General features: G+C 43.3%; 1 protein-coding gene across 3 annotated transcripts in view; it reads right to left on the bottom strand.

Moving 5' to 3' along the window:
- The window catches only part of LOC119362762 (E3 SUMO-protein ligase SIZ1-like), a 15,399-nt gene extending 7,218 nt beyond the window's left edge, over positions 1–8,181 (bottom strand). For 2 of the 3 annotated variants that reach the window (XM_037628022.1, XM_037628025.1), the window contains exons 1-10: positions 7,826–8,181; positions 6,704–6,784; positions 6,144–6,186; positions 5,741–5,819; positions 5,471–5,636; positions 5,198–5,331; positions 3,932–4,000; positions 2,033–2,120; positions 399–474; positions 127–200 (exon numbers count right to left, since the gene is read on the bottom strand). In XM_037628022.1, the coding sequence (XP_037483919.1) occupies positions 127–200; positions 399–474; positions 2,033–2,120; positions 3,932–4,000; positions 5,198–5,331; positions 5,471–5,636; positions 5,741–5,819; positions 6,144–6,186; positions 6,704–6,784; positions 7,826–7,852 (837 nt within the window). In that variant the 5' untranslated portion in view covers positions 7,853–8,181. The remainder of the gene's footprint in view (positions 1–126; positions 201–398; positions 475–2,032; positions 2,121–3,931; positions 4,001–5,197; positions 5,332–5,470; positions 5,637–5,740; positions 5,820–6,143; positions 6,187–6,703; positions 6,785–7,825) is intronic. The other variant, XM_037628032.1, reaches the window with a different exon arrangement.
- Between the last annotated feature and the right edge of the window lie 5,461 nt (positions 8,182–13,642).

The following is a 13,642-nucleotide window of genomic DNA, read 5'->3' as shown; positions in this document are numbered from 1 at the left end:
GCTGCAAGTAGAATTGTGGTCACAGACTCACAGGCATACATAAGCTTGCTGGTCCAAATGTAATACCCTTTTATTCAAGACAAGGATGAAAGTGTAAGTAGAGGAACAGAATAAGAATGAACTCACCAATGGCCCATCATCCCGTCCATTTATGCCTAGCAACTGAGAACCAGGTCTGGTCACTACTCGTACAGCAAAACCTGAATGAATGGAGAAGATAAACGACATTCACATTGTTAACCCTTAATTCCGAAATGATCAATGTAAAACACAACCTACAAGGCTATACAACTCAGATTTAGCACATATGTTAGAGCAGTGTCTGGGATATAAGCAAACTGAACTGATATGCATTTCAAAAATATTCCTCAAGCCTAGTTATAAATTGCCAACAATACCATTCACTTCCAATTCTGCATATTGGGGCCACTGCATCCTGAACTGAACTTTATCATTCATAAGAATGCACCAAACCTGTGCATAAAACATCCTCTGGTTAATAAGACAGTACTGCAGACCAACATATATAGTCTGATATCAGAATATATCTGCAAACTTAAAACTTCTAAGAGAATCACTCCTCTACATATACAAGAGACTAGCATAGCATCTATATATGGTAAACATGAAACTATCCAATAACGCAAAAAAAAGGCAAGTGAACCATATAGATTACTGATACCCCCGTCGCTTTTTCTACATAAAGAACATAACTTATCCTTTATCCTCAGATGTTTGCCTTCATGATTCAATAACAAAATGCATGGGATAATATAATATTCCTGTAAGTCTAAATTCAATGATAGAATCCAGATGCCTTAAAACCTAGACATATACTCATTTCTTCCGGATTAGTCGGATGTAACATAGCAGTATCTTAAAACGAGGAAGACTTTCAGAATTCAGGTACGTAAAGGTATAGCGGTACCATGTCGTATTAATTTCCTTTGCCCAAAGCATGGCACATTACAAACTGAGAACTATGGTGTGTCTACTGTAGCTTCAAGTGTACTGTTCACTGTAGTTGCTGTCGGTTCAACCCGGCAGTTTGACCCATGGGCACCCAACCCAAATGGATAGGGTATGGGTCGCCGTCTTCGTCCATGGGTCTTACCCACGGGTAACCCGATTAGTCGTGAGTAGGGTATGGGCATAGGTTTGTGCCCTGTGGGTTACCTGATGGGTCGCCCTTAAAAAAAAGGGCAACCTGGTGCATGTAGCTCCCGCTTGCGCAGGGTCCAGGGAAGGGTCCGACCACTTTGGGTCTATAGTACGCAGCCTTTCCCTACATTTCTGTAAGAGGCTGTTTCCAGGACTTGAACCCATGACCTCATGGTCACAAGGCAGCAGCTTTACCACTGCGACTGCATGTTGGTGCAGCTCAGACCCAATGGGTGCCCGATCGGGTCAGGTTACCCAATGGGTTTTGGCATGGGTCTGGAATCAAACCCATGGGTAGGGTTGTGGGTGGATGATCGACCCGATTAGTATTCGGGTATGGGTCTGGTAGAGGTTGACCCGACCAAACCCGACCAGATTGCCAGGTTGACTGTCGGTTGCTAAATATTAGATTGATTTTCTTAGTTTCCATCCGGTTGAGTTTGTGTAGTTTAACCCAAGTGGTCCATGTATGCTTGTGTATATATCTATGTAAAAAGCAAAGGAAGAAAGTGAATGAATCCAGAAAATTAAGGAAACTCTTTGGTGTGGATGCTCATCCTCAGCGAGTTGTAACAGCACTCAAATATATGTCCTATACAACACCTACTAGCATTTTACATTCTTAATCAAGCAAAACATGAATTAAGCAGTGTCACTGAAGTACTGCTATGACATTTGTCTTCACCAACTATTCTAGATCTATTCCAACCGCAATATGTGCATACCTTCAGGTACGAGATTCTACATCAAGTTGTCACTGTCCAATTTCTCTACACAGGTGTTTACCAAGTTGTAAACTACACTCGCGGTAATGAGGGCGATTTCACTCAGAACTCAGGAATGCAAAAATTAGCTTTTCAGGAGAGCATACCTGGAGATCATATTCTGATCTCTGAACTGTTTCCCTATCCGCTCGAGAAAGTTGGAAGGTTTTCTCCACGGTTTGAAGTACACTTGTTCTACAGATAAGTGGCAATGTGAGGATGCAATAAGGACAAGTTTATATCACAAGTAACACAAAAATCTTAAACCAGACAATGAAGCACATCACTATGCAGTAGGGGTGCAAGTGGCATCCCGCTTCATCCCGCAAAACTCATCAATAAGCTCATAATTTGCTCATTACTTGTCTAAAATTAACACTATGTCTGAATTATGGTATTGTTCGTTAGCCCGCCCCGCTTGCATCCCTACTTTGCAGTAATCGATCACCCTACAATAAAGGTGTACCTATATATTACCCTTAGTAATATACGGCAGATTAACATTGCAAGAGAAATTAACATTTAAGAAGCATTGTACAACATACAAGGCCCCGTTCGGAACATGGGAAAACAGTAGAGACACTATTCACACGAGGATTATACGAGGCAAGTCTTGCCCCTGCACAGTGCAATGCAGGGAGGCTGTGTCGAACCCAGGACCTCTTGGCACAGGTGGGGAGTACTTCACCACTGCGCCAGGCCTGTCATTCAACTGGAGCAACCCACTAATATATATGATTGTGTTGGATGAACCAGCACTTATTAATTGGAAGAAATGAACTGTGTTTACTTGTCTATAATAATAGCATAACGGGCATCCCTGGGAAAATAAACAAAGCAATACAATCTACCATGCATTTCGTCCTAAAAGTAGAATCAAATATGGTGAGAATGTGCTCTTTCCCAGCAAAGCATGGACAAGGCAGAAACAGTCGAATTGGCATCCTAGTATTGGGGGGAGGGGGGGCACGGCGATACACCGGGATGCACATATCCCACAGTAGCCCATCTTTTCCGAATTAAAAAAAATAGGGATAAGGTGGGGATACGCTGTGGACGCGGTGGGACTTTGGAGCACAGTAACGACACGATAGAAACTCTATTGTTGCCAGGTACGCACACACAAGCACCAGAAAAGGGACGAGCTGATCCAGCATCCAGCTGACCACACCGCCGCTGCCTGGACTCGACGCTGCTGCAACCGCCACCGCCTTGACACGACCGCAGCCATTTCCCCCAAGCACAGCAGCACTCCTCTCAACGGCAACCACGCTCGAGCAGGTAACCTCGACCTCTTTATCTCTTTGTGACTCGATTTTTTGCTGTCGAGCTGCTGCTGCTTGCTTCCCGTGCTGTTCTTGTGCTACATGCTTCTTGCTTCCCCATGCTGCCATCCCCCAAAGCCCAGCCGCTCTCCTCTTTCCTGCTGTTCTTGGCTTCGTGCTGTTGCTGAGTGTTGATTGTTGTTGCTGCTTGCTGTTAGGTAGCATGGCATCTGGGAGCGCCACCGCCTGTAACCTACCATACGTGGGTGAGAGTGAAAGGCAGCCTGGTTTTGTAGATCTGAAATATCCTCTGTGGGCTTATGTTCAGAAAGTTGCACCTGCATCCTCTTCAGTCTCTAATACTAGCTTTTGATGTATTTTGCAAGTTGCAATCGCAATGACACGGGTCTGGAGGAACAATTAATTTAATTCAATCACTGAACACTTGAAAAGGGAGACAACAAATGGGGCAGTATTCTGATGTCATCTCAGTTTCTCACTAATTTTTTGTTTTAACTCTATTATATGGTATATTTAAAAAAAAATATGCTCGTCGTATCCCCGATTGGCTGTTTTTGGAAAATGCCGTATCCCATGTCCCCGTATGCATATTGCCATGTCCATGTCTCCGTATCCGTGCTTTTTAGCTCTTTCCAATTGTTTTCTTCTTTCAGATTTTTAGCTCTTTTTAACATCATGTATACATGCTGGCGACTAGTAACAAGATTTCATCTTACTCACCCATCATTTGCAACACCAGATGACATGAATTTGAGAGGTGGTAATGGATTTCCTGTAGTGACCCAAAACCTGCAAATTTAGAAGTCTGAAACTTCAGCAAGTGAAAATTCCACTTTCCAGACCACACAAAAAAAGCAGGGGAAGTGCATCAACCTAAAACACAACACAACAAAACAAGTACTTCAGCTTAAATAATGCTTTCTACTGGACATAAACAGTGCATGATATGGAGGTCAACTTCTATAATGCTATTCAGAGTTTCCAACTTCGGATGCCCTAATTACATTTACAAAGTTCGACACTCCTTCAAGGGACAACTCGTTCGAGATTCTGATTTATTTATTTAAATAAAGCACAACGTGAACTTAGCCAATTAACACTAATGGGAACATTCTAGGAACCCCTGACTTGAACAGAGGGCATAGCAGTTCAAATAATAAATGAACAGATATAGAAGGCTTGATGCATGGATAACTTCATTCCCAAAAGTACTCCATTCTCCAGAGGAATGAAATGGTAGGTTCAATAGTATTCGTATCAGAACACTAACAGTTGATCAGACACAAAAGAAGAAAGTACAACAAGAAATAAAACACCCTGTACATTAAAGCCCAGCAGCAATAAGTTGGTGTTTAGTAAGCACAGCGTGAACTTAGCCAATCAACACTTATGGAAACATTCTAGGAACCCCTAACTTAACCAGTTATAGAATGGGCATAGCAGTTCAAATAATAAATGAAAAGATATAGAAGGCCTGATGCATGAATAACTTCATTCCCAAAAGTACTCCATTCTCCAGAGGAATGAAATGGCAGGTTCAATGGCATTTGTATCAGGACACTAACTTATGGTTGATCAGACACAAAAAAAGAAAGTGATCAGATTTATTTACCACAACAGGCATTCCAATTTAATAAATTAAATTGTATGGAAGGTACTATCTGGAGCGAGTTAATCGCTTTCAAAGTTCCAATTAGAATTCATTGTTAAATTCTACTCCCTCTGTTTCTAAATATAAGACTTCTTAGAGATTACAATACGAACTACCTACGGATGTATATAGACATATTTTACAGTGTAGATTAACTCATTGTGCTCCGTATGTAGTCTGTTTGAAATCTCTAAAAAGGCTTATATTTAGAAACGGAGGGAGTAGTGACTAACATAATCATTAAGAAACATAAATGCACTATAAAATAAAAGTGTATATCAGATAAAAAAATGAGCTAAAAGAGACAAAGAGCAAGCAGGAGAAGCAAGACATACGGGTCTGCCCGACTTAGTCGGCATAATTCACAGTAGAAATGGGGTGGAACTTCAGGGCCAACACCCTCAGTTGGCTTATCTGGAACGAGCACACAACTCATATGTTGCCACACGTGGCATCGATCATCCTCACACTGCAGAAAAGGCACAGTAAAATTCTCAAAAAGGGAGGGCAGCACAAAAAACTGAACTAAGTTGAGAAACTATAAGAACTTTGCTTCATGTCAGTCGTCTTCTCAAGGAAAAAAAAAGAGAGGAAAACAACTACAATACCTGGATCATATTATCATTTAGCAACTTGCTATCACAAATGCAGCGGACCTTAGTCACCGGCTGTGGCTGGAAGGAGTCGTTGACTTCATCTTTAGGCCGGAACAAATCTGATCCAGTGTGCGACCTGGTGGCTAGATCGGGAGCAGATTGGATTTGCATTTTCCTGCTAATGAAAGCATAAATACCTCAAAAAGAAGCACCAATAATTTTATCTCAAATATCTGCACTGCTCTGTTACAGAGATAATTTGATAAAACAATATAATTGAACCTGTATATATCATCAACAATTTTTGCCACTGCCTCCTTTGTGAAAGAATTTTTTCTTCCCCACCCATGATGCCTTTGACCTGCAACAGGATAACAGAACAAAAACTTAGCAGGTAGTTCAGGAAAGTATAAATCATTACAACATTCGAGATGAAGAAATGTATGACATTGAGACAAAGATAACATCAAATAGTTAACTAGCCAGTCTACTGATCGAAAAAACAGAATTGGTTAATCAAATACCAAAATGGAAACTAAGAAAGGGGGCTTAAGATGGAAACAGCAGTGTGCAAAAAGAAACTTTGGCTTTAGCATAATATAAAATGTAAGGCTATCCCGTGAAAATGTAAAATGCAATCAATCAAGATAAAGAGAAGGGAAATACAAACAACAGACATGCATACCTTGCTCATCTGATAACAGTGCCAATACCCTGTCAATAAGATCCTGTGACCAGATGAGGAAACTGAATTAGATAATGAAAATATAAAATTGATAGCATTATCCAAAGGACATATTCTGCAGAGTATGGATTCTGTACTTATGAGAGGTTTAAAAAATTGAATCAACTGCTTTTAATTTGGAATTCTCAGGCATGCGTGTGATACCATTTGTGTACTACATATACAATGTATGAAGGGTGATGTAGAAACTATATGTGTATATTTTTCAGGGACGTAAATGGACATATTTTCGCATAAAATTGTGTGCATCAAATATTTCAGCATATACATTTGTTTGTCTTTTGGATCTTTTTAATGTCTACAATTATCGTTTTGCTCACGAGGACATGCTCCCAGTCTCAAGTGCCCTTAGGAATTACAAGAATATGTATTATGAAGTATAATGAACACCCAGCAAAGGAAGTTACACCATGTGGTCACCATATAGTTGAAAACGAACTTCACAGAGATGGCAAAACAAAGTGCAGGAAATAATTAAGAGAGCAACAACATTTGCCAACCTGCTTCTTTCCTTGCTTTGGTAGGCCTAACTGGTGCAAGATATCTTTGAGTTCCTTTATTCGAAAGTATGCCAGTTTATCCTGCGATGGACAATGGAAAAGGTCAAAGCTAAAGTGGCACAAGCAACTCATTTTTGGCAACTCATTTTTGGCAAGACATGCATACCAATCTTGGGGGGCATCTCCGTACGAGTAATGCTACATCTACAAAAGGTTACTTAAAATTTTTACAGGCAAGCTGACATGGAGGATTATGATAATAGGGGGATGAAGGGGCCCATGTAGATTCTTTGTAGGCCTAGCATGTTTCAGTACTTAACAGAGAGATGATTGTGTGTGGATTTGAGCATAGTACAGCTAATCTCGCTCAAGTAATTGTCATGGATCCAAACTAAGATATCAACCCACTAGTACAACTAATCCTACTTATGCAATTGTCATGGAATACATTAATCCAAACTAGCAAACTATTTTCTCATGTCAACTTTAAGACTAGGCCAACACAAAGGACTCCTGAAAACTCACTCCTATATGATTGTGGACACTGGACCAACCCATGTGTGACGAGTCAAGCGAGTACAAACAAGTAAAAGCACACGCTAAAGGCTCTGCTGAATCCATCGGTAGATACTTCCCTTTATACCGCAGGCACTTTATTAATGCAGAGAGAAAAATGCAGAACCACTCGACCTCTGCAACATCAAGACACACACGGAGCCAAATTATTACAGAAACATGCCATATGAAGCATTGGCGCGCAGCAGCAATCTTCAACTTGACCCCCCTCCTGCGACAACACCCAGCCAGAGCATCGGCAGGCAGCAGCGACCTTCAACTTCAACCCCCACCCACCTGTGACAACCCCAGACAGCAGGAATGGGCGCCCGCCACTCGATGCTACTGACGCCAACTAATCCACTGCCTCCTTATTAACACCAAAACTAGACTCCGAAATACCGGCAGTTCCACATCCATCGCTACCACCAGCAGTAAACACAGTCAAAGCGATTGAGGAGGAGGGGGCACGGGCTCGAATTCCCCCACCCGCGTCGAATTCCTGGAGAAATCGGGGGAGATCGGGGCGAATTGGCAGCGGGGCGGGCTGGGCGGGTGTGCGCCTACCTTGCAGGAGGAAGCCAGGTCCGCCATGGCCGCCGCCGAGTGTACACGCGCCCCGTGGCACGTGGCGCCTGCCTACTCACGCGCTCCGAGTCGCCCACGCGGGCGCAACGACCATGGGCGGGGGGCGCGGCCGCCGATCGGGGGCGCGGCTGCGGCGCCGCCCAGGGGGAGCCGGCGCCGACGGCGGCGAGATCCGGCGGGGCCGGGTCGCGGGGAGGGGAGGGGATGGAATGGCGCGAGCACACCGCCAACACTTTCCTCGTCTCTTCTCTTCCCTTCTCTCTCTCTCCCCCACACCTCTGCTTCTTCGCCCCTCTCTCTCCTCTGGCCTCGTTTTGTACCGACGCGGTGCTGGTTTTTCTCTCTCTTTCTCTCTCCTCCCCTGGGGGGCTGCGCCGCGTGCGTGTGGGCTAGCCCGTCGACGAGGCCGCTGGTTTTCTCTCTCCTACTCGGCCACCGCGGCGGACGTATCGGCCGCTATCAAATCCGGTTTACTCCAACGGCCGTACGGGTCCGCTCCGCGGCGCGGGCGGGTGCGGGGGGGTGGTCGTCGTCGTCCGCCTCGCCAGCCCCACCCTCCTCACCCCGTCCGCGTTTCGCTGCTACGTTCACACAGGCATGGTACCCACTTGACTCGCGGACTCACCCATGTCCTTGCTAATGAATTGCTGGGCGCGTTCTGGACCTAGTGGCAGTATTGTACTACTTGAGCCTTATAACTAAAAAATTCTAGTACAATTAAATGTATTTTACCCGGCTATGGAAAAATCTGTGGGTAGATGTGTATTTTAAGGGCTAACACAGACAGCCTGACCTGCCTGGCCCCAGCGTCGTCCCCAGGGCGACACGGGCGGACCCCAATCTCGCCGCCACCGGCTCCTCCTCCCCCGCCCTTTCCCTCGCCGCCACCGATAGTCCCTAGCAAGTGAAGCCTCGGCGTGGGTTGGCGGCGGCGGGGCCACTCCACTCCTCCTTCCTTCACATCTCCTCTCCCCACTCTGCTCCTCCCTAACCCTAGCGCTTGTGATGCGTCGTTGCCGGTGCTCCATACTGTCCAGATCGGGTGGACGTCGGCCTGGAGCTTGCCATCCGCAGTGAGGTCGCATCTGTTTCGCCCGTCCATGGTCACTACTGTCTAAGACCGGGTGGTTGCCGGCCTTGGGTTTGTCTCTGCCCAGATCCGCTAGAGGTCAGGGTTGTTAACCCAGAGAGACTGCAACTTGATACGTCTCCGTCGTATTTACTTTTTCAAACACTTTTGCCCTTATTTTGGACTCTAACTTGCATGATTTAAATGGAACTAACCCGAACTGATGCTGCTTTCAGCAGAAGTGCCATGGTGTTATTTATGTACAGAAACAAAAGTTCTCAGAATGACCTGAAACTCTACGGAGATTATTTTTGAAATAATAAAAAATATTGGCAAAGAATCAAGGCCAGGGGCCCACACCCTAGCAACGAGGGTGGGGACGCGCCTGCCCCCTGCCTCGTGGACCCCCTGGAGCTCCACCGACCTCAACTCCAACTCCATATATTCGTGTTCGGAGAGAAAAAAATAAAGAAGAAGAATTCATCGCGTTTTACAATACGGAGCCGCCGCCAAGCCCTAAACTCTCTCGGGAGGGCTGGTCTGGAGTCCGTTCGGGGCTCCGGAGAGGGGAATCCGTCGCCGTCGTCATCATCAACCATCCTCCATCACCAATTTCATGATGCTCACCACCGTGCATGAGTAATTTCATCGTAGGCTTGCTGGACGGTGATGGGTTGATGAGATTTATCATGTAGTCGAGTTAGTTTTGTTAGGGTTTGATCCCTAGTATCCACTATGTTCTGAGATTGATGTTGCTATGACTTTGTTATGCTTAATGCTTGTCACTAGGGTCCGAGTGTCATGATTTCAGATCTGAACCTATTATGTTTTCATGAATATATGTGAGTTTTTGATCCTATCTTGCAAGTCTATAGTCACCTACTATGTGTTATGATCCGGCAACCCCGAAGTGACAATAATCGGGACCACTTCCGGTGATGACCATAGTTTGAGGAGTTCATGTATTCACTATGTGTTAATGCTTTGGTCCGGTACTCTATTAAAAGGAGGCCTTAATATCCCTTAGTTTCCACTAGGACCCCACTGCCACGGGAGGGTAGGACAAAAAATGTCATGCAAGTTCTTTTCCATAAGCACGTATGACTATATTCGGAATACATGCCTACATTACATTGATGAATCGGAGCTAGTTCTGTGTCACCCTATGTTATGACTGTTACATGATGAACCACATTCAGCATAATTATCTATTACCGATCCATTGCCTACGAGCTTTTCATATATTGTTCTTCGTTTATTTATTTTTCCGTTGCTATTGTTATCATCACTATAAAATATCAAAAAAATTACTTTTGCTATCATTACCTTTTGCTACCGTTACCACTACTATCATATTACTTTGCTACTAAACACTTTGCTGCAGATACTAAGTTTCCAGGTGTGGTTGAATTGACAGCTCAGCTGCTAATACTTGAGAATATTCTTTGGCTCCCCTTGTGTCGAATCAATAAATTTGGGTTGAATACTCTACCCTCAAAAACTATTGCGATCCCCTATACTTGTGGGTTATCAAGACTATTTTTTGGCGTCGTTGCTGAGGAGCATAGCTTTATTCTTTAAGTCACTTGGGATTTATATCTGCTTATCATTATGAAGAACTTGAGAGATACAAAAACCAAGATTTATCCCTCAACTACGAGGGGAGGCAAGGAACTGCCATCTAGCTCTGCACTTGATTCACCTTCTGTTTTGAGTAAGCTTGTGACACATAAACCTGCTTTTGCTATTAATTCTGATATTTCGCATATTATTGATGATGCCACTTCTGCTATGCATGATACTTATGATGAAACTACTTCTATGCTTGATACTACTGTGCCACTTGGTGAATTTCTTGATGAACAACTTGCTAGGGTTAGAGAGAATGAAATTATTGAAACTAATAATATTGATGAAAGTGATGATGAAGGCTCTCCTAATAAATATGAATTGCCTGTTGTGCCTGAGGGCTATGTTATGGATGAAGAAACTAAAAGAGACTTTCTTACTTGCAATGATAGAAGTGGTCTTAAGAAATTATTAGCTAAGCTTAAACAAAAAACTCTGAATGCTAGAATGAAATATGATCCTGCTTATGCTACTCTACCTATCTTTGTTACTGATAAGGATTATGAATTCTCTATTGATCCTGATATAATTACTTTAGTTGAATCTGATCCTTTCTATGGTTATGAATCTGAAACGGTTGTGGCACATCTTACTAAATTAAATGATATAGCCACCCTGTTCACTAATGATGAGAGAACTCGCTACTTTTATATCCTTAAAATATTTCCGTTCTCATTAAAGGGTGATGCTAAGATATGGTTTAATTCTCTTGATCCTGGTTGTGTGCGTAGTCCCCAGGATATGAATTATTACTTCTCTGCTAAATATTTCCCTGCTCATAAGAAACAAGCTGCCTCAAGGGATATATATAATTTTGTGCAAATTAAAGAAGAGAGTCTCCCACAAGCTTGGGGGAGGCTTCTCCAGTTACTTAATGATTTGCCTGATCATCCTCTTAAGAAAAATGAAATACTTGATATCTTTTATAATGGACTAACCGATGCTTCCAGAGATTATCTGAATAGTTGTGCTGGTTCTATTTTCAGGGAAAGAACACCGGATGAAGCTGAAATTCTATTGAATAATATGTTGACAGATGAAAATAATTGGACACTTCCTGAGCCAACTCCTGAGCCTATTCCTAAACCAACTCCGAAGAAAAGAGGTGCTCTATTTCTCAGTCCTGAAGATATGCAAGAGGCAAAGAAATCTATGAAAGAAAAGGGTATTAAAGCTGAAGATGTTAAGAATTTACCTCCTATTAAAGAAATACATGGTCTTAATTTACCGCCTATTGAAGAAACACATGGTCTTGATAACCCGACACAGGTAGTAAAGGTAAATTCTCTCTATAGACATGATAAAGCTGAAATCCCTCCTACTAAGTTTGCTAGCCAATGTTTGGATGAGTTTGATAACTTTATGGTTAGGCAAGAAGACTTTAATGCTTACTTTGGTAGACAACTAAAACAAAATGCTTATATGATTGAACACTTGGGTGATTATATGTCTAGAGTTAAAGGTGAACTTAAACTCATTAGTAAACATGCTTCTATGGTTGCCACTCAAGTAGAACAAGTACTTAGAGCTCAGAATGATTTGCTCAATGAATTAAATAGTAAGAAAAATGATAATGTTGTTAGAGTTATGACTAGAGGTGGTAAAATGACCCAGGAACTGATGTCTACTACACAACCTTCTTCTTATAGACGTTGTTGGGCCTCCAAGTGCAGAGGTTTGTATGACAGTAGCAAATTTCCCTCAAGTGGGTGGCCTAAGGTTTATCAATCCGTGGGAGGCGTAGGATGAAGATGGTCTCTCTCAAGCAACCCTGCAACCAAATAACAAAGAGTCCCTTGTGTCCCCAACACACCCAATACAGTGGTAAATTGTATAGATGCACTAGTTCGGCGAAGAGATGGTGATACAAGTGGTATATGGATGGTAGATAAAGGTTTTTGTAATCTGGAAATATAAAAACAACAAGGTAACTAATGATAAAAGTGAGCGTAAACGGTATTGCAATGCGTTGAAACAAGGCCTAGGGTTCATACTTTCACTAGTGCAAGTTCTCTCAACAATAATAACATAGTTGGATCATATAAATATCCCTCAACATGCAACAAAGAATCACTCCAAAGTCACTAATAGCGGAGAACAAACGAAGAGATTATTGTAGGGTACGAAACCACCTCAAAGTTATTCTTTCCGATCAATCCGTTGGGCTATTCTTATAAGTGTCACAAACAACCCTAGAGTTCGTAGTAAAATAACACCTTAAGACGCAAATCAACCAAAACCCTAATGTCACCTAGATACTCCAATGTCACCTCAAGTATCCATGGGTATGATTATACGATATGCATCACATAATCTCAGATTCATCTATTCAAACCAACACAAAGTACTTCAAAGAGTGCCCCAAAGATTCTACCGGAGAGTCAAGATGAAAACGTGTGCCAACCCCTATGCATAGGTTCATGGGTGGAACCCGCAAGTTGATCACCAAAACATACATCAAGTGGATCAATAGAACACCCCATTGTCACCACGGGTATCCCACGCAAGACATACATCAAGTGTTCTCAAATCCTTAAAGACTCAATCCGATAAGATAACTTCAAAGGGAAAACTCAATCCATTACAAGAGAGTAGAGGGGGAGAAACATCATAGGATCCAAATATAGTAGCAAAGCTCGCGATACATCAAGATCGTATCACCTCAAGAACACGAGAGAGAGAGAGATATCAAACACATAGCTACTGGTACATACCCTCAGCCACGAGGGAGAACTACTCCCTCCTCGTCATGGAGAGCGCCGGGATGATGAAGATGGCCACCGGAGAGGGATTCCCCCTCCGGCAGGGTGCCAGAACAGGTCTAGATTGGTTTTCGGTAGCTACGGAGGCTTCTGGCGACGGAATTCCCGATCTATTGTGCTCCCCAAAGTTCTTAGGGTATATGGGTATATATGGAAGGAAGAAGTACGTCGGTGGATCTCCGGGCTGTCCACGAGGCAGGGGGGCGTGCCCAGGGGGTGGGCGCCCCCACCCTCGTGGCAGCCCGGGACTCTCCTGGTCCATCTCCGATACTCCGTGGGCTTCTTCTGGTCCAAAAATAAGTTCCGTGAAGTTTCAGGTCAATTGGACTCCGTTTG

Source organism: Triticum dicoccoides, chromosome 1A (genome assembly GCF_002162155.2).
Source record: "Triticum dicoccoides isolate Atlit2015 ecotype Zavitan chromosome 1A, WEW_v2.0, whole genome shotgun sequence".
Classification (NCBI taxonomy): domain Eukaryota; kingdom Viridiplantae; phylum Streptophyta; class Magnoliopsida; order Poales; family Poaceae; genus Triticum; species Triticum dicoccoides.
The sequence above is the reverse complement of the archived record's forward strand: the minus strand, read 5'-3'. Positions and strand labels throughout refer to the sequence as shown.